Here is a 25,071-nt window from a genome sequence, read left to right on the forward strand (position 1 = left end):
CCTCCTGTTCACTTATGTCCTCATTCATTCCTTGACTTATTCAACAAGTCTCCGGGCACCTGCCACGTGCCAGGCTCTCACGCACCAGGCGCTGGTGGTGCTGAGGAGGCAGGTGGGTATGTCTTCACTGAGCTTTCTCATGCCTGCCTCAAAGAAGGGGCTGGGGAGAAAGAAGAGAGGGGAGGGCAGGAGGGGAGGGTCCAGCACCAGTAAGTGGGGAAGGTGTTCAATTTCTTTTTTCTTACTCCTCACCTAAGGATATTTTTATTGATTTTAGAGTGGGGGTGGGGGGAAGAGAGCAAAACAACAATTGGCTGTCTCTTGTACACACCCTACCCTGGGGTCAGACTCTAACCTAGACATGTGCCCTAACTAAGGATTGAACCTGCAGCCTTCTGATGTACTGTACTATGCCCCAACCAACTGAGCCATCCAGCTCGGGCTGTTGTTCTCTGTTTCTTCTTTTTGTTGTTTGTTCTTTTTTAAAAGTCTAGGTTAGTTGTGGCAATTAGTAGAATTAATTATATTTGAAGAACTGGAAAATTCGTGGTTATAATCTGATGAACAGTGATCTGATGTTTCCCGCTCTGTGAAATAAGGCTCCAGGTATCAGCATACATATTCAAATTGTAGGAAAATACTTAAGAGGAATGAGGTATTCCTGTGGCATTGTGCTCACAAACCTAACATTAACCTAACGTTACTATCTACAGTGATAGTAAGCACCCTGGCTTCCCATGATGTCCAGCCCAGTGTGCTAAGCCTATGGTAGGCATTTCATGTACTAAACTCTGGCCAGGGGCTGTTCTTTCTCGCAGATCTGCCGTGTAGGAGCCCCTTCTGCCCCGTGACCTAGTTCCAGATTTCCCACAGCTATTTTTGCCCTTGACACTTTTGGAGAGGTGGAGTGGTATAGTGGTTACTGAAGGCTTAAATTCATAAATCCGTGTAAACTCACGAGGCGGGCCCTGGCACACAGTGCTGTGTAAGTGTTACCTGTTAGTGTGTTTGTTGTTCGAATCTGGGTTAAATCAGATGCTCTGATTTGGTATATTTACGTTTACCCCAGAGAGTCTCATCATTCTTACCTGTGGTGCCAGATTCAGAGCCTAAATCCCAATACCAGGTTTCATGTGAATTCTTACTTCCCTATGTAAAATATTTCCCTATGCATCATACTAGGCAGGAAATGTCCAGGTGGGAAGTTTGCCCTAGAAGCAAAATGTTGCTATAAAAATTCATTCTCTTATTTCTGCATTTTTCTGAATCCTGTCAGTAATACATATTAAAAGTTGATGATGGTGGGAACAAGTCAACATTTGGGGTTTGTGATGGAATGCTTGTCACTGTGGGGAGGTCGCTAAAAACCATGTATGGAACTTTCAGTCAAGATGGAGGTGTAGGTAAACATGCCTTGCCTCCTCGCACAACTACAGAAAAAAATTACGACTAAACTACAAAACAAACATTATGCAGAAATGTCAGAAAATTGAGTTGTATGGAAGTCCAACAACCAAGGATTTAAAGAAGTCACATTCATCTAGATGGGTAGAGGGGGCGGAGGCAGCTGGGGAGAGAGGTGTGAAGATGTGGACTCTTTACACCTTTGTGAACACAGGTCCCACATCTGTGTGTGGTAGATAAAAATTGGGAAGGACACCTTGAGAGCCAGGGGTCCCAGCCCCCAACTAGACCACCCAGTCCAGGGTTCCAGCGCCAGGAAGTTAAGCCCCCATACTTCTGGTTGTAAAAACCAGTGGGGGTTGGGGTAGCTGGAGAAACTGTGGGGCTCGCAGGAGGCACCTCTTAAGGGGCCCACAACGGACTTAAGAGCTGTGCAGATCCACTCCGTCTGGGATTTAGCCCCTGGGCAGCAACTGGAAGGGTACCAGTGGCATACAGGAGAAAGTGAAGTGGCTGGCATTAGGGTGAGTGGGAGACTGCTTTCTCCTGAAAAAAGCTCCAGAGATCAGGCAGTGGCATTGTTCCCTCTCTGAGCCTTCCCTAACACAGAGCCAAAGAACAGTGACATGGGTTGCTCGATCCTGGTGCTTACCTAAGGCTCCACCCCATACAACTTACAGGTGTGCTTTTCTACAGTATGCTGTGCTATTGAGACAGGGAGTCAAAGCAGCTCTACCTAATACACAGAAACAAACACTGGGAGGCTGCCAAAATGAGGAGACAAAGAAATGTGGCCCGAATGAAAAATATAACAAAAATTCCAGAAAAATAACCAAATGAAATGGAGCTAAGCAACCTATCAGATGCAGAGTTCAAAACACTGGTTATCAGGATGCTTCAGGAGCTTGTTGGGTACTTCAACAGCATAAAAAAAGACCCAGGCAGAAATGAAGTTTACATGAAGTGAAATAGGAAAAGTCTAGAGGGAACCAACAGTGGAAGGGATGAAGCTGAGAATCAAATCAACGATTTGGAACATAAGGATGAAAAAAGTATTCAGTCAGAACAGCAGGAAGAAAAAAGAATTAAAAAAAAAGATTATAACATACAATCCTCTCAAACCCAATGTCTTACCACAATAGAAAGTTCATTTCTTGCTTACATCATGTATAACTGCCTTCCACGTGATGATTCAGGGATCCAGGCTCTTTCCAGCTAGTGGCTCCATTGTTTTTTGTTCTTGTTTTGCCTTAAAAAAAACAACTTTATTGCAATATAATTTGTACACCATATAATTCACCCTTTTACATTGTGCACTTTGGTGGTTTTTAGTGTGTTCACAGAGTTGTGCAACTACTACTACTATCAATTTTATAACACAGTCATCACCCCAGACAGAAATCTTGTACCCATTATTAGTGGTTCATTGTCATGTTGTCTTGTCTTGTAGAACCTTCCATTGCATCTTCTACATCCAACTGTGAGACAAGGGATGTGATGGAACATAGAATATGGTGCAAAAGGTAGAGGAAGGAAGTGGGCACATCACTTCCATCTACGCTCCCTTGACGAGAGCTCAGTCTCGTGGCCTCACTTAAATGAATGGAGCTAGAAAAGTGCAGCCTACCTGGGCACTCAGGAAGAAGAGGGACACGTGGCAATCTGAGATCACTGCCATCGTCTCTGCTCCAAAGGGTGCGCAGTCGGAAGAAGAGGGACACGTGGCAATCTGAGATCACTGCCATCGTCTCTGCTCCAAAGGGTGCGCAGTCATTGGGCTGAACGTGTGAACTTGGGGGGGGGTGGTGGAATTCCTTGAATTTGGAAGTTTGTTACATGAAATTTATGAAGTAAGGATCCATATACATTTATTTCTACATAACTCATTCTAATGTTTACTAATTTAAAAAATTAAACTCATAACTTACTTTTAGACTTATTCCAAAACACTTATGTTATTAGTATGTTTTGCTTTCAACTGTCATAAAACATACCTGGTAATAGTTTTTAGAAGTGCCCTCAGGGAGTTGGAAGGAGGGTTGCAAGGAGTATGGAAAAACCATAAGAAGAATGACCACTTAGGAAAAAACAAATAAGCTTTAGCTTTAAATTCACTTAAAAAAACCTTTAGAAATATAATAGTTTACATCACAATGTAATATGAAGTTTATTCTTCTGTGATTTTGAAATAGAGTATTTTGCCTTTCAATTTCTTATAATTTATAGAGATTTTTCAGCATCCTGCTTTTATTCTGGATATTGCATTAAAAGCCATAATCTTCATAATTCAGCCTCCATAAATCTTCATGCTTATGTATGTGTAACTAAGGCTTTGTAATATAAGTGTGATTTTTTTTTGTTTAGGAGCACTGTACAAAATGTGAGGTACCTATGTCACTAATTACAATTATGAACTGATTAAGGGAAGAAAGTTTATCAGAATGCTGAGCTTTTATTTTTGCTTTCTTTCATTTTTCACTAGAATTTAGTCCTTGGCAAAGAGGGTCATTTTATTATGAATCACCAACTTGGGAAGGACTTTGTATCTTATTTATTCTACTTCTAATACCAGAAAGGTCTCCATCAAAATTATTCCCAATATGCATAGGAAAAAGTGTGAAATTCTCCCTGAGGGGCTTGTTTCTCCTGGTAAATGTGTCCGGTGCACTCCTGGTCCATTTTTTTAACTCTGTTTTCAGTGGAAAGGGAAGAGCTATCTTCATGCACAGAGTAGGCTTTTTTGGCTCATTTGTGATTTTTAGTGTAGAATGGGCCAACTCTTTTGTCAAGAGTTGATTGGAACACACTGTCCTTTTAGTATTGACCCATATGAACTTTCATTGTCCACGTTATTGTCCCTTTCCTTAACCTTAGCAAAATGCCTGGTTATAACTTCCTTAAAGGCAAGAAGTTTTGTACTTGTCATTCTCCATCACAATCCTTTGGTATCTGTGCCTTGCTGGTGGTAGAAGGAAGCCAGAATCAATCCTTGATGAATGAGGCTGAGTGACAGAATGGTCACGGCAGGCAGTGAATGCTAGCAGTAGGTTGTGGTGCCATCCATCTGCTGAGGACTGCAAGTTCTAGGACTTTTATTTCTGTCTCATTGTATCTACTATGTTTGGTCTGTATTCTTGGAGGGTCCCTCGTCACTAATCTGTGCCATGTCAACAGCCATTTTTAGGTGTGAACTTAGGGTCTGTTTTCATTATTGTGCCTTATTGAGAAAAAACAGACTGAATGAACAAAACAATTAGGTAGTGCCAGGTGGGGGCCTAGTGGTAGATGGCAGGGTGTGTGCAGACAGGTCTCCTTGCTGGAGCTGAGAGGATGGGCAGAAGAGGGCATCACAGGGCTGCCAGTGACTCAAGCGCGTGGAGACTGAAAGAGCTGGCTTTGGGAGAGGGCTTCAGTTCCAACAAACACTCCTTCCATCCATGACTTTCCAGTAATGTGGTTAATTTAAATTTATTTATTGTATGGTTTTGTTTGTATTTGTGAACTTGCTTTGGTCCCATAGTTGTTAAGAGCTATAAGCATAAGAAATTTCCAGTGATATCAAGTGTGTGTGGCACTGAAGAATTCAGGGTTGGGATAGAGGTCCAGCCTTGGTTATTTGTGACTTTTGGCAAGTTGATTATACTCTCTGAGTTCTGATTTTTCATCTGCTAAATGGGGTGGCAAGAGTTCTTTAATGTTGTGAAGATTACTGAGGTAACCATGTGAAGCGGTAAATATGTGCCCAGTTCATAGTGAGTTCTCTGAAATTGTTAGATTTTGACATCAGATAATTTTCTTTCTCTCTCTCTCTCTCTCTCTCCCTCCCCTCCCCTCCCCTCCCCTCCCCTCCCCCTGNCAAGTTGATTATACTCTCTGAGTTCTGATTTTTCATCTGCTAAATGGGGTGGCAAGAGTTCTTTAATATTGTGAAGATTATTGAGGTAACCATGTGAAGCGGTAAATATGTGCCCAGTTCATAGTGAGTTCTCTGAAATTGTTAGATTTTGACATCAGATAATTTTCTTTCTCTCTCTCTCTCTCTCTCCCTTCCCTTCCCTTCCCTTCCCTTCCCTTCCCTTCCCTTCCCTTCCCTTCCCTTCCCTTCCTTTTCTTTTTTAAATAATAAGCATCCAAAAATATGCCATCTTGAGGCATCTGGAGTCAGGTAAATCTTTAGTGTTTTGAGAGATCTGGGTTCAACTTCGGCTCAGCCTCTTAGCCAATCTCATAACCGCCCTGATGCTCAGTTTCCTAACAACATCCCGGAGTTGTTGTGAAAACTAATTTATAGTAAATGTTGCCATTGAGGGAGTGACTTCCCCGTCCCAGACTCTGTACTGAGCACCTATGTATAGTTATCTTTATTTCTGTTAAAAGCTCAGCGAAGTCAAGGGGTATTATCCCATTCTACAGAGAAAGGAACTGAGGAGACTGAGCTTACCCTCAGTCTTAAGATTTCTGAGTGGTGAAGAGGCGGGGGTCAGGATCTGCCTGTCTTCAAAGCTCACGCTTCCCACAGCGGGGATCCTACCACAATGCAGAGGCGATTGGTTCATCCAGTACATTTCTGCTGTGGCAGGTGACTGGAGGTGGCCACACTAGGGATAAAAGTTGTGATGGGGAACAGGGCGGGGTCGTTTACAACGTGGAGGAAGATTCTGGTGTGTCTTTCACTGTGCGTAATGGGGACACAGGGCACCTAGGAAGAAGGGTGTGCACTGTGGACATGAGGGTGTCTTGAAAAATTAACAACCGACTTCTCAAATTCACCTTGGGGAAGCCCTGGATATTTGTCTATATTTAAATTTTTAATTTTGTTAATTTAGTATTGATACTGATATTTCAAAAATACTTAGTATTCCAGAAATTGAAGGAAAACAGTATACCTTGTAAGACTTGCTGGGGGCCAGGATATAGAGCATTGTGAAGTGTGCAAAAGATGTATAGGTCCTGTGCACACTCACACAGTGTCACTCATACTGCTGTGCAGACTGGCTCACCACACTGTTTAATAAACGTCTGTTAGGTGCCAACCAGTCTTTGAGCTTGGAGGATTCAAAGATGAGTAAGTCTCAGCTTAACTGTGGTTTCTAGTCTAGTGGACAGGGTGAAGACGATAAAAATAGAAGAGAAAACTTCACATGAAAAAGTAATGAACTTGGATATTTCTTCTTGACCCACAATATTAACAAATACCATATGTCGTACCTAAGTAATCCTGAAATAATTTTCTCATGGAAGAACTTCCCAGCAGTCTAAGAGCAGGAAAACAGTGTATGCCGCATGTCCTTTCTCAGTGGTAACTCTGGTTAATGAGAGTGTGAAAAGCAGGTGTTAAGAAACCAGTTTTGGGAGTGTACGTAGCTCTTTTGTTAACTCTCAGGGTTTCCTGTGGTACGTCTCTTCACGTTGCCAACCTCTTCCTCCTCTGTCCTGCCTAACCTCTCAGGGTTACCCTGGGCTGTATCTAGAATCACGTACACTAAGCACACTGTAGGTGTGTTGTGAAAAGCAGAATTCTCTGTAACTATATAAGGACAGTGCTAAGTGTTTCTGAGTTTGAGCAACTCCTTCCAAACATTCCTACCTGGTTGTCCAGTAGTCACGTCAAACGGCCCTCCCACCCTTCCTTCTCCAGCCTCATTCTCGTCAGGGCTCCTCACTGTGGCTTATGGGATCTCTGTCTGCCAACCATTCACACTCGGAACCCCTGCCTGAGGCCTGCCTACTCGTCTCCTCTTTTAATCCCTGCCTCTAATGAATCTCAGAGTTAGGTGGACTTTACCTTTACCCCTGCTTTTCCCCCCTTTCTGGCTGCCATCGCCTGGGTTCACAACCTCATGGCCCCTCACCAGAATTCTTGCGCAGTCTCCTAGTGGCCCCCGTCACCATCCATTTGTCACACTGCCATTCATATCTTTTCGAAGACCAACCTCAATTCAGCGGCCCTCATTCCCCACTTAAAACTGCTCAGGATAAATCCAAGCTTCCGACTCTGGCGCATAAGCATCTTTCCAGTTTGGTCTCGAATAACCGTTTGCTGTCGTTTCCCACACTTCCCCTGAACCACCTTGGGTTGCAGCCACAGTGAATTTCTTTGTGCTTTCTTCTTTTTTCTTTTCTGCTTGGAACTCTTCTTCACTGTATCTACAGGATACTCTCCTACTTATCGTTTAAAAACCAGATCAAGATATCACCTTCTCCCTGAAACTTGTCCAGCTTCTCCAGCCCAATCACTCTCCTTCCATAGCACACCGTATGTCTGCTGCCTTTATCATTATTAGATTATAAATCGTTCACTCTAACCCTTCCACCCACCGTGCTGTAGTGAAATCCTCTTGAGACCCGCAGCCCGCTTCCTTTCAGAACTTTGAAGCCGCTGTACCTGGGGTCTCATCAGTGTTTGCTGGTAGAATGGGTAATAGAATGAATGAGGAACCCAAATTTGAACTTTTGTGTGCAAACTTTATAGCAAGATAGTCAGATCTATAAGCCCCAATATTAGTACATGAATAGATTATATATCACAGAAGATGAATTTAGGGGGTGTAAGCAAATTCAGTATACAAGTCATCCCCAGTTTTTCTGTGTAGACTGACCTGCATCTAACAGGTCAGTTAGATGGTAGATGGAGCTGGACATCTTAGAAGCTGACCATATACAGTCTGCTGCTCCAAGGCTAAGAGAGCTGGCAGGTGATAAGTGACCCAGAGCCATGTCTGGAAAAACTCCACGATGTCCACTGTGATTTTCTCTAGGGTTGGGGATTAAGGCTCATTTAATTCTCTTTTGCTGTTAGTATTTTCTAAAGCTTCTACAGTGCAACTTGTTAATAGGAGGATGGTGCTCTGGCCCTGTCTTCTGCCCAGGAACTGGTGTGGATCCTGGGAACAGGGTGGGGGGCCCTATCTGGCCAGACCCCTTAGCCCAGTGCTGCAGGTTCCTTACTGGTTGGCCCCTATCACCTTTCCGTCCTGCCCTGTGCAGCCTGTATGTCAGCCACACTCTCTGTTTGCTACTTATTTCCTTTATGTAGTGAACACATATACCATACTCTAGGCCAGAGACTCTGCTAAGCATTTTGCAAATGCTAACTCTGTAATTCTCATAGCTCTGTAATAGTATGTGTGACGTAGATACCGTTACTATTTCCCCTTTCCAAATGAGGCAGCTGAGGTCATTCTGGAATATACTTTTCTTCATGTGTGCTGTTTGTTCTCTCCCTGTCATACATCAGAATTTCTCTGCCCACATTGTCATGTGAGCCTCAGTTCCACTGTATTCTCTTAGCATCTTTTAAAATATATAATGCTGAGTGTATCATACAGGGTGGGGCAAAAGGGTTACAGTTGTTTGTATGGAAAAATAATAGAAAAATTAATAAATAATACGAAAAGGATAAACTCTATGTTTCATACACGAACAACTGTAAACCTGCTTCTGCCTCACCCTACATAGTAAATGCTGTGTCTCCCCCACAAGTGAACTTGGGAAAGTTGCTTAATTTTCATTTCTTCCCTCTGTAAAGAGTGTCTAGTGATGCTTACCTCACAGAGTGTCTGTGAGGATTAAATGCCACACTATTTGGACTGTATGCTTAGACCATGAGCTTTGCCGACCTGGACTTTGTATGCTCCTCGACACGGTGACAACACAGGACAGCTGTTGTTCTGTGGGAAACTGAGGAGAAGGGAGAGGAGGAAAACCGGGATGATCCAAAGTCAAGGCCAGTGAGGGAGGAGAGAGGCTCGTCACTCCCAAATGCCTCATAAAGGTCTGAGCAGATGACAGCTGAGCACAGAAGGTTGGGTTTGCTCATCGGTGATGTTTTTGAGAACGGCTTCTGCAGGCTGTGGTGATGTGGGGAGGAGACAGCAAGTGGTGGAGGATGAGTAGGCGGGAAGGAAATGAAAGGCTGGGGGTGTCATCATGCTTTCTTTCAGGAAGGGAAGAGGGCAGTGAGGGCAGCCGCAGGGCCAGAAGAAGGGTTCTCAGTTTTGGTGTGAGGGAGTGTGACTGTAGGCGGGGGAAGTAAATGCCTTGGAAGAGCATGTCCGGGGAGGATGCCCCTTCCCCTCTCCTGGCTGAAGCTTGGTCCACACTCAGAATCCCTGTTGCCCCCTCGGGAACTTGGCTCCATTAATTCTGTCACCTGCTTGCCACTGGGGCATCCTAGTTGGCTTTGGGGTCAGTTGGGGGTCCTTGGGTAACGTGTTTAAGCTGTCTGAGCTGCAGTTCCCTCATCTGTCAAATGAGGGGGATTCTGTGGACATGAAATGATTCTGGTTAAGTGCCAACTATTAGTATCTTAACTGTTGTGTCCTTTTAACGACTTCTTAGAGACACGAAAAGGGTAAATCTTAGAGTGCTTTTGACCAGGAGAAGGAAGACCTTGGGGGTGTGCCTCTGGAATGGCTGCTCTCTTCTCCATAAAGTAGTGGGACAGTTGTCCCCTGGGGTGAGGGGCATGGGAAAGGTTTGTAGTCCCACAGAGGCCACCAGGCTCTCTCCACAGAGATACACAGAAGAACCGAGAAGGTCTGGCTAGGCAGCAAGAAGACAGTATTGCTTTCGGACCTTCTGCAGCCAAGTCTGCAGGGTCAGGGACGGTATGAATAGAACTGAGGGCTAGAATGTCAAGGGGCGTATGGGGTTAGTGAGGTGGGGGGAGAGGAGAGCGGAGGAGAAGGGGAGAGACACCTTGGTGAAATGACCTCCAGGGTAGTCTGGTCAGATGGGAGCTGATGGCCTGGGGACAATTGGCAGGTCAGTTGGAGGTATGAGTCCTGTGGTGACAGTGAGGATGGAGAGCGGGTTCCTGGAAGCAGGGTGGGGGCCCAAAGGTTGTGGCCAGGGGGACTATCCTACTATTAGATGAAGCCATTTTAAATGACTGGGGTGAGGGAATGGCCGGGTCACCCCGAGTACTACACGATTTCATTTATCTGTTTTTTCTCCCGCTCTTCATCTTGAACATCGACCCCATCTCTCGAGTAGCCTTAGTCTGTACCCAGCTTTCTGTGGGATATGTATCAGTGAATACGTTCAGCACACGTTTTTTACTTCTCCTTTGTGTTTGTAGTATTTTTAATGGGTACAATATGCCCAGTTATCTTTGCCCATGTACCTTTGTATTCCTTTAGATTTTTTCCTGGGATAAATTTTCAAATGTGAGGTCACTGACAGTGGAGTGGTCTCAGGTGGTGTGAATGGTTTGGGGGTGTCTTGATCTGTCATTGGTTATCTGTCACGGGGAGGTCTGCACTGTGCAGGGAGGGGAGGCAGCAGGAAAGAAAACAGAGCACTCGCTAAGGGTCTGCGTGGAGCCTTTCTGTGACTGGCCGCGCTAAGGCCCCCTTGTGTCCTCCCAGGCTCTGGGTGCCGGAGGCGGAGACTGGCGGGCGTCTGCCCCTGTGGTCATGTGCACGGGGTTCTGCTTGGCTTGGTCTCTGATGCCCTCTTGGGGGGCTGCCATCAAGAAGGTGAAGAAGTGAAGATGTGGGTCTGAGAAGGGAAGGCGGCAACACGAGGGCGTCCGCGTCTCTGTGCCAGGGCTCTGGGGGCGAGGACAGAGCCATTTCGTCTTTAGAGACTGAGGGTTTAATTATGTTCATTATAGTCCTCGTCGTGTTCGTGTTTTGAATAATTTTAACCATAAAGGGAGACGTGGTTTAGATAATTACTTAAGGTGATTTCATTACCAAATTTTCGTTTAGATAATTATAGTTGCCGATTTCATCAGCAACTATTACCATTAATGACACTTTGGTATACTTATGATTATAATGGTTCTCCTTTTTTTTCTTTTAACAGAAAAAATACAGAAAGGGATTTATTGATGTTTCAAAAATAAAGTGTGTGGAAACAGTGAAGAATGACGACGGTGCCATTCCCTGCCCAAATAAATACCCGTTTCAGGTGAGCTGGACGTGCTCTTGTGGCGGTCTACTTCTGGCTTTAGTCGTGCTTGTAATTCGGCATTACAGTTCCCTGTCCTTGCTTCAGTGGTTGATTTAAAAAAAATCAGCTTTGTTGAGGTATGTAATTGACACCTAGGAATTGCATGTATTTAGCGTGTAAAACCTGGGTGTTTGGTACGTGTATGCATTGTGCAGTGATCACCACATTCAAGTAATTAACATATCCCTCGCTTCCCGCAGTTGCCATTTTTTTTTTCTTTTTGTGGTGAACACACTTCATCTGTGCCTTCCTAGCAAATTGCAAGCGTACAGTATGGTGTCGGTAGCTGTAGCCACCATGCCGTGCCTCCGGTCTCCAGAAGTCTCCTCCTGCATGACTGAAACACTTGGAACTGCTGGCGGCCAGATGGGCAGCAGGTGTTAGCCGGGTAGAGTCAGATCCGACCTCAGTTCAGCAACCTCGGTACTTTGAGTTCTGGCTAAGAGAGAATTCAGGGCCAAGACCCTAACTAGAAGAGAAAGTTTATTTAGAAAGTCACAGAATAAGCCGCAGGACACATGGGCTCAGGAAACAAGTTACAAAAGCAAAAGAAGGGGCCCGTGGAGCTTAGGACAAAGAAAGAAGCGAGGAAAACATGTGTGTTGAGGGAGGGTGTGGAGGATAGGTGTGGGAAAGGTGAGGGCCTGCTCCCCAGAGAGGGTCACTGGGTCCTCCGTCTTAAGGGCATTTATCTGAGGGTCTCAGGGGCGGATTCTAATAGAATATTCATCTGCTTTTCCTGTGTGCCCCTGCAGGATCGTGGTCTCTGATTGGTTGGCATCAGGGCAGGGTGTTGTTTGTCAGTGTAGCTGGTTCGGAGGTCAGCCATGGTGTGGATCCTCCGGTTTTGCTGCTTTTCTGGGCCTGGAACTGAAACACAACTGAGGCCCAGATGTATTTGCTGTGGGTCAGAACTTCACTGTCCTGGGGGCTTAATACTTATGGCTGTTCTCTGGCTCCCTTGTTTGTTCCTCGTCCAAGGTGGCCAAACCCGCATGACTGACAACAGGCCAGGGAAGGGGAGGTCAGAGGAGGGTCGAAACGGCATGGTCAGCAGTATGAAAGGTCTGGGGTACTAAACTGCGTGACCAGAGACACGCTGGGGGAGGAAAGATTACGCTGGGGGCAAGGTCCTTGTTTTCTCAGTTTTGTCTGTCTCAGGCACCAGGGCCTTCCCGGCCTATTGTCCGTTCCCTGTTAATGTCCGTCTGACTTCCTGTCCCAGTGCACTTTGACCAGCACTTCCCTACTGTCCCACTCCTGGCCCCTGACGGCCACCGTTCTGTTCTCTGCCACTATGAGTTCGACTTCACATCCCACACATTTGCGAGGTCGCGCACGTGTCTGGCTTATCTCCTTAGCATGATGTCTTCTAGGGTCATCCCTGTTGCAGAGAATCACAGGATTTTCCTCTTTCCTTTTGATGCTGAACCATCTTCCACTGCCTGTAGACACAGCCCATTTTCCTTGTCCGCTCACCTGTTGGTGGGTGTTGTTCTCATATGTTGGCTACTGTGCCGCAGTGAACACAACAGAGCAGAGCTGTCCCCGAGAGCCGGTTTCATTTCCCTCATGCGAACACCCAGAAGTTGGGTTGCCGAACCCCATGGTAGTTGGCCTCTAGGTTCGTTTGTAGTTGGACAGTAATTGCTTTTCATCATGAACGGTTTCAGTCTTCGTTGAAACATTTTCTTATTCTTGTTTTTGGTCTGTTAGATTCTGCCCATGCCTTGAGTTGCTAAGCCCCAGACCTAACTTGCTGTTACTCAGATTTATCCCAGAGCAGTTAGGAGAAGGAGTGGAGACAGATTGAGTTGTACACTCGTAACCAGTAAGATTTTGTGAATCAATGTCACCCCAATAACTTTAGTTAATAAAAAAAAGAAAGAAAAAGGAAAAAAGTGGGATGGGATGCTCTCTGTGAAGTTGAGAAGCTGAGAAGGGGCAGGAGTGAGCCACTCGGACAGAAATGGGATTAAATGGCTGCTTGTGAAGCAAAATACAATATTAGCATCAGAATATAGCATCAGAATAACATTAGAAACATGTTATTCCATGTTTTTCTTCGCCATGATCCTGTTTATAAGGGAGGTAAATACACTGTTCCCATTTATGACAGGAAACTGGGGTTCATAAATGTTCAATGACATGTCCAAGGTCATTCTGAGAATGAAAGACCTCTGTGGAACGCACACTCACATCTTGCCACTTCCCGGGAAGATCAGCGTGGCTCCTGAACCATCCGTGGCCCTCCCTGCAGGCTCATGTTGCTCATGTACCTTGAGAATGAGGGGTCCAGTGCTGGGCCCTGGTCTTCCGGACCTTGCAGCAGACGGCATAGGGCCCCTGTCCAGCTCCTCACCACCCACTTCCTTCTCAGGTTGAGCACATTTTTATGCTTTCCTTTGACTAATTGACATTTCCGATGCAGATGGCCTTTTAGCCATGGCTATCATCTCAGGTCCTAAGGGGAAAGTTGCAAAAATCTTTTCAACATAGTATCACAGTGGAGATACTGGTTGTTTTTAATTGCTACTGTGAATTTATCAATTGCATTTGAAATAAATGTTTACCAGTTGGGGCCATTAAGATGACCTGAAAGTAATAAACTGGGGTGTTCAAGCTTTAAAACCACATCTGGATTATTTTCACTAAAGTGGCAACAATATAATAGGAGGAAGGACTACATTTAATTTCTTCTTCCCAATTCCTCATTTTATATTTAGCATTTTTTCTTTTCAGGAAGAGCAGGGATAATATGGTGCTTAAAGAGGCAACTCTGAGGCCACACCTCCTGATTCACCACTGATGGGCTCTGTGACCTTTTACAAGCCACTGACGTGCTTTATGTCTGTGTCCTTTTCTGGAAAATGGGAATAATAATGATAACAGTACTCATTCCCTAGGGTTGTTGTCATGACTAAGGTGACATGTAAATAGTTTAATACACAGTGAGAGCAAGACGAGTGCTAGTTGCTGTTATTGTTACTGTTCTTGTTCTCACCCCTACTGCTAATACCACAGCTGCCTCAGGTGGAGAAGTGAGCCTCGTTTAAATCTTGTACTTGATTAAGTGTATTAACTAAGTGTGTCATTTTGTTTGGAGTATAGCAGAAAGCCACTCCTACCACACTTATGATGCTATTAGACATGTCGGGGGTGGCAGGTGGTTGTGGGGAGCTGTGGCTCTCACAAGGCAAGACCCAGAACCAGAAGTTCCGCTGTGCGAGAGAAAGAGGTCAGATCCGGAAGCCGTGGGTTGGTTTTTAGAATGATGAGGAAAACAAGGGAACAGAAAACATTCCATCCCAGACCCATTTTTAATTGCTGAGATGAAAAAATACAAGAAAAGTTAAAAAACGGCCTTAAAAATTAAGAAGTCAACTTGAGCTTTAACTGTATAATTTAAACCAGCCAGATTTGAAAGATGAAAGATATTCTCTTATTATAACTTAAGGATAGCTTAAAGCTTGGGTCCTAGTTTCACGTCGTTACAGTGAGAGTTTGCATTATGTGCAGATGCAAGGCAGAAAAAAGAAAAAAGTAGAAGTGTACATTTTCAAAGGAGGTTGCTTCTTGCCTCAGCATATTCTAGTCCTAGGAAGGAACAGAGAATATGGAAGGAAGAGCCAGCTGCTTCCTTCGCAGAGTCTTCTGACATCACCGGGGGATCCCCAGGAGGGGGGCTTTCCCCCTGAGTTTTGAACCCAGATCTGTCTAACAGCCGTTAGACACATTGTCAATAAAAATTGCCCAAATAAATGAATGAAGATACAAATAGAGTGGAGAGAACTACTAAGTAGGAGTGTTGCTAAGAGAGAGTAGGTTTCCTCCTCATTAAAATGGCTTCTGGGCCTCGAGGTCGGCAAAGCTCTTCTCGTCCCTGTCAACCTCTGCTGTGCCAGGGTGACTCAGCAGCAGATAGGCCCGTGAGCAACGTGGCTGCCTGCGTGCACTCCATCCCTGTCAGCTGTCCCGTGGATGACACAGAAAGTTGCCTCCAAGTGTGTCCAGGGCTTGCTGAGAGGAGGATATGGGACCTCAGATAGCTCGCCCACTGCCTTGCCCGAGATACCAAATTCGTGTTTTTTATCTGGGTTGAGGGTGCTATCTCTAGAAATGTTTTCCAGAAATGTGAACATCCCAAGTTAGCTAGGGAACAAATCTCGTCTTAGCTGTCAGAACTCTGCATTTGGATGAGTTCTCTGCTCATGAGCTTGTCCTTTTCAAACTCGAGTGAAACTACAGGCTCCCAGGAGTGACGTGAGGTGAGTTTTGAGAAATTAGACTGGAGCCCAAAAAGGCAGATTCTAGCAGGGAAACCGTCTGGGGGCACCAGGAAGGGGTTTGGAGGACACATGAATAAGAAGAGCCTTTGGGGGTCAAACAGGTCCTGCTCAGGTGAATTAATCTCACCTGCTTTGGTTTTCTCATCTGGAAAGTGAGGGTCCTATTGCTAATAGAGACATGAGTGGCCATATGGATTCAATGAGGCAGTGCCTGTCAAGGCTTAGCCTGATGTAAAACGAATTATTGTCATGAATTATTACAATGCACCCAGGTTTCTGGAAGGTTCGAAGTCCCAGCAGTTCTTTCCAGATACCCGTGTGTCAATTCACAATGTTTCATGGTGCATTTTTACCTAATTCTTATGTGCTGAGTTGATTGCATTGATGGACCTGGATAAGGTGTTAAGATTCTGACACCCAGTTCCAATGTGCGTGTGTTTTAACACACCACTACATAATTTCCCGGCACCAGCTGGGGGTTCTCCAATTCATTTCAGTTCTAGCACCAGCTAGCCAAAGACAGCATCGATTCCACAGGTTAAGGGCTCGGCCCCACAGGACTGGCCCCACTTCAGATGCCAGTCGCAGCTCCAAGCTATGGCCCGTGCTTCTGATCTACTGCTGCCCATAGAGCAGAGGTGCCCAGTCTCCTCTTTGGGTTTGAATAAGTAGCTAGAGCAGCTCACAGACCTCTGAGAAATATTCTTCCTAGGTCACCCTTTTATTATAAAGGGGCAAACTCAGGAGCAGCCAGAGGGAAGAGATGCATAGGGCAAGGTATGGGGAAGGGATTCAGAGCTTCCAGGGCCCCTCCAGGTGCACTACTCTCCCCAGATCTCCACATTCATTAACCAGGAGCCCCCCAAACCCTCTCCGTTTAGGGTTTTGATGGAGGCTTCATTACAGAGGCATGATTGATGGCATCATTGGCCATTGGTGATTGAACTCAATCTCTATCCCCTGCTCCTCCCTGGAGGTGGTGGGGTGGGGTGAGGGTTGGACCGGAAGCTCCAACCTTCTAACCACAAGGTTGGCTCCATTGGCAACCAGCCCCCATCCTTAGGTGCTTTCCAAAGTCTCGTTAGCACAACAAAAGACACCTTTGTCACTGAGCACAGGATATTCCAAGGGTTTTAAGATTTCTGTGCCAGGAACCAGGATGAAAACCAAACAGGTATTTCTTATTATTGATAGCAGTGTCATAGCTGTGAAAGTCATAGACCAAATGAGACAGTGTACATCCCCACATTTCTCTTAGCGCTGTATCTTTACCTCTCTATCACGTCTCACTTTGTCTTGTTATAAAGTATTTCTTCCATACTTATCTTGAAAATAGGCTTCATGTTGGATGTATTTTTCTATCTATGTAGTTCCAGCAAAATGCCGGTATGATGAATGAGTCACTGAATGAAATGTAACACTATTTGTTCTATGGTATTCACATTGCTGTTAGAGTGCATTTATTGGATTGAAATGAATGATCTATTGAAGATGGCCAGGAATAGCCACTTATCAGTGGAAGTTATTCGTGTTCACTCCAGTGTCTGTCGATGTGGGGAAGGGAGGTTTCTAGCCATATACGTTTTTGAGATGATCAAGGTGTTTCTGCCTCGTGAAGGACCAAATTCTTGGGTTAGTCTCCCAGATTTAATTTGATTATTAATCCTAAAAATATGAATATTAAAACTATTTAGTTCCTCGACAGAAGTTACGTCTACAAGAGGCACTGTGGTTAAATGTTTGGGCTTTGGAATCAGGACCCTGACCTTCTGCAATACCAGCCAAATGATGATTGAGGCAGGTTGAGTAGCACAGGGCACCGTTTGCAGTGCATTCTTTGTGAATGGTGCCCCCTGCAGTTATATAGGAGTGGAGGCTCCATGAATAGGCCTTAGTCTCCCCCTCCGTCAAATACTGATACCTTGATAGTAGGGTCCTTGAGTTAAGATTTGTAAAGCATATAGCATAGAGTTAGGGTAGTCAGTGCCTAACAGTTAGCTACTGCAATTATTTATAGTAGCAAAGGAAGGTCTAGGAGTGTTGCTGAAAGAGTAGTCAACTTATCTATATATTATTCAGGAAAATACTAAATTAGAATAATCCCTGTTACACCAGGGTTCCCTAAGGAGCTTCAGTTAACTAGGTCACAGGATATACAGATCAGTGAAGCATTCTGGCCTCTGTATAATTTTTCTTCTATAAACACTGTCCTTGGCAAAATGTGTATCCTACTCAATGTAGGCATGAAGAAATAGATGTGTTTTGTAAGGCAGGAATCTAGGTTCTTTGGTGCAAAGTAATTGATTTTCATTGAGTTATTTCAGAATCATTTACTGGGGTCTGGTGGTACCAGGAGCTCTGTGCTAGACCAAGTGCTGTGTCTGCGCATTTCTCATCAACTCCATCTTATCTTTTATTTTAGGTTGTGCACGATGCTAACACACTTTACATTTTTGCACCTAGTGCACAAAGCAGGGACCAGTGGGTGAAGAAGTTAAAAGAAGGTAAAACTCCTATAATAAAATATTAATCTGTAAATAATTTTAACATAGAACATTGTTATTACTAAAACAAAAACAGCTAGTGTATCTTGCAGTTATAATCTTTCAATATATAACAAGAGTTTCTCCAGAGATACACTGTTCTTCTAAGTGACGCATATTGAGGACAAGTTATTTTTTTGCAATCTGGTTCCTTGTAGTGATGTATACATAATTTCTAAGAAAAGCAGTCTTTCATGGGTTGCATGATAGCTTTGGAGATGATCAAGCTCTGGGCTTTCATGTTAACAGGGTTTGTGATTTTCTAAGAAATTGCTCATGTAGTCAACAGTTGGTGTGGATGAGTTGACTTGTGCTTCGAGTGTTTAAATGGGTGATTTGTCCTGTACAATCCTCACAGCTTCTTCTGCAGAACAAAACGGTGGCGGCTGATTGACTTGCCGATCCATTACAGTGCAGCAGAGATTTCCTCTGCTAACAAGGATTTTGCACCAAAAAAGGAGGCAAAAGAGCGCCACATGGGTTTTCTAAATGCTGAGTTGTCTGATATTAGGAGGGTGTTCTCGTAATAAGTATGGTATCTGAGAAAATAAAGGGTGATTGACAGGAAATGTTGTTGTCTGTTGTTTCACTAATCATTTAATGTGTTTATGAATTCCAGAAATTAAGAACAACAACAATATAATGATTAAATACCATCCTAAATTTTGGGCAGATGGAAGTTATCAGTGTTGTAGACAAACTGAAAAACTAGCTCCTGGATGTGAAAAATATAATCTTCTTGAGAGTAGTAAGTATTCATTTTATTTGATAATTACAGTGTTTGTATTATTGGTATAATAAGAAAGTGACATGATTTTGATTTCAATGTTGGTTAAGTATGGTCCCCACACTTTCTAGCACAGCATAAATATTGTACATGTGCGTTTTATAAGAATAATTGTATTTAGTTAGCAGGTGGACCATTTAATGGAATCAATAGGTCTAATCAATTTTGGGAACTTTTTATCACAAGGTGGAAGCCTGCTAAAAATGACTATTAAAAAGTATGAGCCTAATATGATGCCATCATCAGCTTTTTTCCCCACTTTATTGAGGAATAATTGACATATGAAATTGTAGGCTATTTAAAATGTACAGGGCGGTGATTTGATGTACTTACTTACGCATTGTGAAAGAATCCCTCCCATTGAGCTAACACCTCACATGTTCACCGCTTTTGTGTATTGGTGGGAACATTTCAGCTGTGCTCTCTTCGTAACGTTCATGTAAACCCTGCAGAGTTGCTGACTGTAGTCACCGTGTACGCATTAGGTCCTCCGGCCTGTTCATCTGACAGCTGAGAGTTTGTTCCCTTTTACCAACGTCTCTGCTTTCCTACCGGCAGCCCTCGCAACCACTTATCTCCTCTTTGTTTCTATGAGTTTGACCTTTTTTTGTTGTTAAAGATTGCACATACAAGTGATACCACGTGGTATTTGTCTTTCTCTGTCTGGCTTATTTCACTTCCCGTAATACCCTCCAGGTCCACCCATGTTCAAATGACAGAGTTTCCTTCTTGTGTTGAGGCTGGATAACACTCCATTCTCTGTCTCTGTCTCTGTCTCTGTCTCTGTGCCTGCCTTGGCTCTTGTGGGTAGTGCTGCAGCGACGAGGGGAGTGCAGCTATCTTTCCGATGTGCTGACTTCACTTCCCTTACGTGTGTATCCAGAAGTGGGATTGCTGGGTCGCAGGGTAGGCCTGTTTTTATTTTCTCGAGGAGCCTCCATACTGTCTGCCACAGTGGCTGCACCAGCTGACATTCCTCCCAGCAGTGCCCGAGGGTTCCCTCTTCCCCATACCCGCATCAGCCTTTGGGATCGCTTATGTCTTTGGTAACAGCCACTCTAATAGGTATGAGGTAGCATCTCACCATAGTTTTGATTTGCGTTTCCCTAATGGTTAGTGATGCTGAGCACCTTTTTATATACCTGCTGGCCGTTTGTATGTTTTCTTTGGAAAAATGTCTTCTGCTTCTTTGCCCATTTTTAATTGTTTTATTATTATTATTATTATTATTATCATCATCATCATCATTATCATTACTATTTTATTGCTGCTGAGTTATATGAGTTCCTTGCATGTTCTGGATATTAACCCCTTATCAGATATGTGGTTTGCAAATGCCCCCTCCCCTTCCGTGGGCTGCCTTTCCATTTTGACGACAGTCTTCTGGGCTGAGCAGAAGCGTTTTAGTTGGACGGAGTCCCACGTGTGTACAAAGAATCGGATGTGGCCCCAGTCCCCATGGCATTTGCAGTCTGTGCAGAAAGACAGAAGTACAAACCAACTTCAACAGCCTTTTAAAATTCTGTTACAAATTGTGAAACAAGCAACATGCACCAGAGCAAGAGAGGCAGACTAGACTTCTTGCTTTTGTGTTCATTTTCACTTTTCCTGAAAACTGTTGGTAGGTGGCATTTTGACCTATTTCTGTTGTTGTCATTTCCAGGTATCAGGAAAGCACTCCCTCCAGCTCCAGAAACAAAGAAGGTAGGTGGCCTTTGACTTTGGGAAACATTTACAGTTTATTGAGTGTGTGTATATTCATTCATGTGATGCTGTTTGCTCTTCCCTTCACCCCCATCATATCAGAAAAAGATATGCTGTAGCCTATTTGATTTTTTATGTGTCAAGTAATATTAAATGTATCAGATATTATCCTTGGGGCCCCTACTATCATCTGGCATTTTGCCTGCAGGACTTTAAAGGAATATTTTGGCCTTAAAAACAGTATTGTGACAGAAGAGTGACTTCACTGATTTAGTGATGTGCCTTTGAAGTGTGGGGTCTGACGGAGAACGCAGGTGTTTTGGACGCAGACAGGACCGGATCCAACATGAGTCTGATATGAGTGACGTTGAGTGGGTTCCTTACACCCCTGACTGCCTCAGTTGTACATGGGGAGTTCTATACTCTGCCTTGTGGGATCAGCATTAAGGGTCACTGAGAAAGAGTGTGCTAGGTACTAAGTGTGTGCCTTGTGTGCAGTGAGTACGAGCACATTCCTCTGAGTGGGAGGAGACCTGATAAAGGCCTCCACTCTGTGGTGGGTTTTCCCCATCGCAGGCTGTTTGAGTGATGGGTCGCTAGTCCTGGTTTTCACTCCCAGACTACCCTTCCCTCTCCCTGGAAAGCTACCTCTGACCCTGAGCAGAAGCCTCTTGATGTTTAAAGACAGCTTTTACTCATGTCCTATTTTCTGAACCCCATGGGAGGTCCAGCAGCATCAACCTCAGGGGAGGGCTCAGCAGATTGTCCTGCGCAGACTTGCGCTTTCTGCTGTAGTCTGCGGTGACGTGTGAATCACGTAGTGTGCTACTTCACACAAACAGAAGCCTAAACTTTCACATGCTATCTCTTTTTCGTAGCGAAGGCCTCCCCCACCAATTCCGCTGGAAGAAGAAGATAACGGTGAAGAAATAGTTGTAGCTATGTATGATTTCTATGCGACAGAAGCACATGATCTCAGATTAGAGAGGGGCCAGGAATACATCGTATTAGAAAAGAATGATGCTCATTGGTGGAGAGCAAGAGATAAGTATGGGTAAGTGCTCCTGCTCTGTGTGTGTGGCACGCAGCGGGAGGGAGGGGTTAAGTGCTGAGTGAGAAGAGGATAATCTGTAACTCTCGGGGAGCAAGGCTGGTTCAACTGGCCGTAAATCAAAGACCGCACTATTACTTTGCTGTAACACAGTGTATTCCTGTTAGTGATGCAATAAATGTAGGTGGATCAGCCGCTTGTTTCCAGAAATTAGAAAACATTACACTGGTTTCTTTTCCTATCCATTGTATGTTTAGCTGGATTATTTGGATCTTGAGGAAAATTGCATTTTATGTTTTTACCCTCTGAGGTGAGTTAACAATACTAGGTTTTTCTGAGAGAGAGAGACTATATGTATGTCCATGTGTGCATAAATACACACACACACAAGGAATGAAAAAACAAGCAATGTTTATAGGAGATAATTTAGGATGCAAAGGAAATAGCTCTTTCAGTGTTGTTATGGGTAAATAAGGCGTAAATATGAATAAGCATAGGGGATAAGGATCTTTTAGGTTTCATTCAGAAAACTCTATGTGCTGTGCTTACCCTGAGATATAATCCTGTTCATTCATATTCTGCGTTCCCATGGGTAAGAAGAGGAGGACGTTTTGTCCTGCCACAGCCCACCCTCCCTCCAAGTCTGCCTTCTCACCGCCCTGTCCCACCCCAGGTCCCGTTCTCTGTTCCTCCGTTCACTTGGGAGAAACCATGGGCGGCTCTGGGGTGGGCAGCGCCCTCCCCGGCTCTCTTCTCCGTGACGCTGCACCCCCTGGGGGCTGGTTCTCTCTGCGTTATCGCCCTCTGGGGGCCCTTAACCTGCCGTTCTGTGTTTACGAGAAGATTGTCACTGCTTTCCTTCGCCAAGCACTCATGGAAGATTGCTTTTCATTTTTTATTGTAGAAGTTTTCAGGAGTCCACAAAAGTACATAATGAAATAATGGAGCTGCCTGTCACAACTTCAAAAACAACCAGGGTTTTGCCAGTTTTCACTTACCAGTCCTCCCCCCTTGTTTTTTTTTTCTGGAGTATTTAGAAGTAAATCTAAATCATCAGTCATTTCACTTCTACGTCTAACTGCTGACACTTTAAAAAAAATAACCACTGTTTCATGATCGCCTTTAACAATAATTTTTTAAAGGATCACCCGCAGACTTTCCCCAACATTTCCAGGACTGGTAGAAGAGTACACACGAAAGCCCACATATCGTGTGTCCAAATATTTAGAAGTTACAAGCCACACTAACAAACCAATACATAAAATGTGATTTATCCTCCAACTTGTCACATGTACCATCAAAATGACAAGGAAGGTGAGGTTTGAGGGTGAGCCGGCGCCGGAACGTGACCATGCACTGAGGGCTGTCTACCAGCCGGCCTCCTTTTCCTGTTTCCTTCCCCTGGGCTGCATCATACATGCACCTCCTGGGGCTCCCAGCCCTACATTCAAGGTCTGTCCACATTGTTTGCAAAAGCCACCCTCCCCCAACTTGGCCACCCCGAGACCTGGGCTTGGGAAGGGGTGCACGTGACCAGCATAGTTTTCTATCAGGGGATGAGCCCAGTGGAAAGACCCATGTAGGCTGTGGCAGTGGCAGAGAAGTCTGGGGTCTTGATGATCAGATGATATTCTAGCTGCTCAGAGGCTTCGAGGACGTGGGATTTGGCACACTCTTGAAAGTCTGTGGTCAGAGCAGGGCCCCTCTGGCCCAGGTCTGAAGGCGGAGCTGATTACGTAATTTCGGTTTCCCTCCATCATCTCTAGTATGTATTTCTACACTTCAGTCAAGATTAAAACAAGGTCCCCACATGTGTTTTGGTTGCTGTCTTTTATGTCTCTCTTTTATTCTACAACAGTCACTGTCCTTCTTTTCAATTTTGATTTATTGATGTAACCAGGTCATTTACCATACGAAGTGAGCCGCCCTCTAGATTAAGCTAATTGCTGCCACAAGGTGTCATTTAGTATGTCTTCATGTCCTGTCTTTCCTGTAAACTGTAATCTAGGGGCTCGATCACAGTAGAGTTGGTATCTGATCGTCCCACTTTCACGACGTGAGGCTTCCTCGGTGGTCAGGTGGCAGCCCGATCCCGCCGCCATGCAGCTCTTCATCGGTGTGCGCCGCACCTGGGGATTTGGGCTTCCCTCAATAACTATTACTTAGGGCCACTATTTCATTAGGAATTGCAAAATGGTGACTTTTAAATTATCAGTCTGTCTGCATTTATTAATTCCCTGAAGAAGAACTAGCTCATCAACTAATTTGTTTACTTTGTGCAGCAAAAACAAGATAACTTGTTGATTCTTTTACCAATTTTCAAAGTAATGAGTTAACGACTGAGCTTCTGCTGGTGATAACAGTGATAACCAGTATTTTTTTAGTGTTACTATGGATGCTTATATATTTGGTTTCAATCCATTGCAGTCATTATTATTTTTGCTTGCTTTGTCCCATCTTTGGTCAGTGGTAGCTGTTTTGGGTTGGGAGGTGCCCTTTAGTCTTTCTGAGCTTCTTTGCTTTCTGGGTAAAATAAAATGGCTCAGGTTCATCTTAGAATTTTTCTGGCCAAACCTGCACTTTGCCATTTTTCCGAGGAATTCTGGCTCCTCTTAGTAAGAAACAGTACTGAGAGACGGCAGCCAGAGTGCTAGGGTTCTAACGTCTACTCGTCTGTCACTGCTTCTCGGCCTTTCCCGAGGCAGCAGGGCTACGTGCGCCCTTTGCGTGTGTGTATAGGAGTTCTTACCAGTAGTTCAAATTCAAACTGAAGGCTGCAAAGTTTTTACTCAGTTTTTAAATTTTATACATGTATCTCTTTCATGTGAAAAAATCTTGGCTTCTACCAAGATTCCACCCATTGTGAGTGCTTCTCTCTCTTTCTTAAAAATATTTTATTTATTTATTTTCAGAGAGAAGGAAAAGGATGGAGAAAGAGAGGGAAAGAAATATCGCCCTGGCTGGTGCAGCTCAGTGGATTGAGCGAGGGCCTGTGAACCAAAGGATCACAGTTCGATTCCCAGTCAGGGCACGCGCCTGGGTTGCAGGCCAGTCCCAGCAGGGGATGCACGAGAGGCAACCATACATTGATATTTCTCTCCTTCTCTCCTTCCCTTCCCCTCTAAAGATAAATAAATAAAATATTTAAAAAAGAAATATCAATGTGTGAGAAAAACATCAATCAGCTGCCTCTTGCATGCCCCCAGCTGGGGACCTGGCCCATAACCCAGGCATGTACCCTGACCGGGAATCAAACCAGCGAACTTTTGGTTCACAGGTTAGGTTGGCTCTCAGTCTACTCAGCCACACCAGTCAGGGATGCCTCTTAAACTG

At 44.4% G+C, this 25,071-nt stretch overlaps 1 protein-coding gene across 3 annotated transcripts in view; it reads left to right on the top strand.

Moving 5' to 3' along the window:
• TEC (tec protein tyrosine kinase) overlaps positions 1–25,071 on the top strand; it is a 113,429-nt gene that overhangs the window by 65,447 nt on the left and 22,911 nt on the right. For all 3 annotated transcript variants that reach the window (XM_037034078.1, XM_037034079.1, XM_037034080.1), the window contains exons 3-7: positions 11,218–11,322; positions 18,076–18,157; positions 18,816–18,944; positions 20,647–20,687; positions 21,566–21,741. In XM_037034078.1, the coding sequence (XP_036889973.1) occupies positions 11,218–11,322; positions 18,076–18,157; positions 18,816–18,944; positions 20,647–20,687; positions 21,566–21,741 (533 nt within the window). The remainder of the gene's footprint in view (positions 1–11,217; positions 11,323–18,075; positions 18,158–18,815; positions 18,945–20,646; positions 20,688–21,565; positions 21,742–25,071) is intronic.

This window comes from Sturnira hondurensis, unplaced genomic scaffold (genome assembly GCF_014824575.4).
Source record: "Sturnira hondurensis isolate 20B ecotype Veracruz unplaced genomic scaffold, ASM1482457v3 Scaffold0022017, whole genome shotgun sequence".
Lineage (NCBI taxonomy): Eukaryota > Metazoa > Chordata > Mammalia > Chiroptera > Phyllostomidae > Sturnira > Sturnira hondurensis.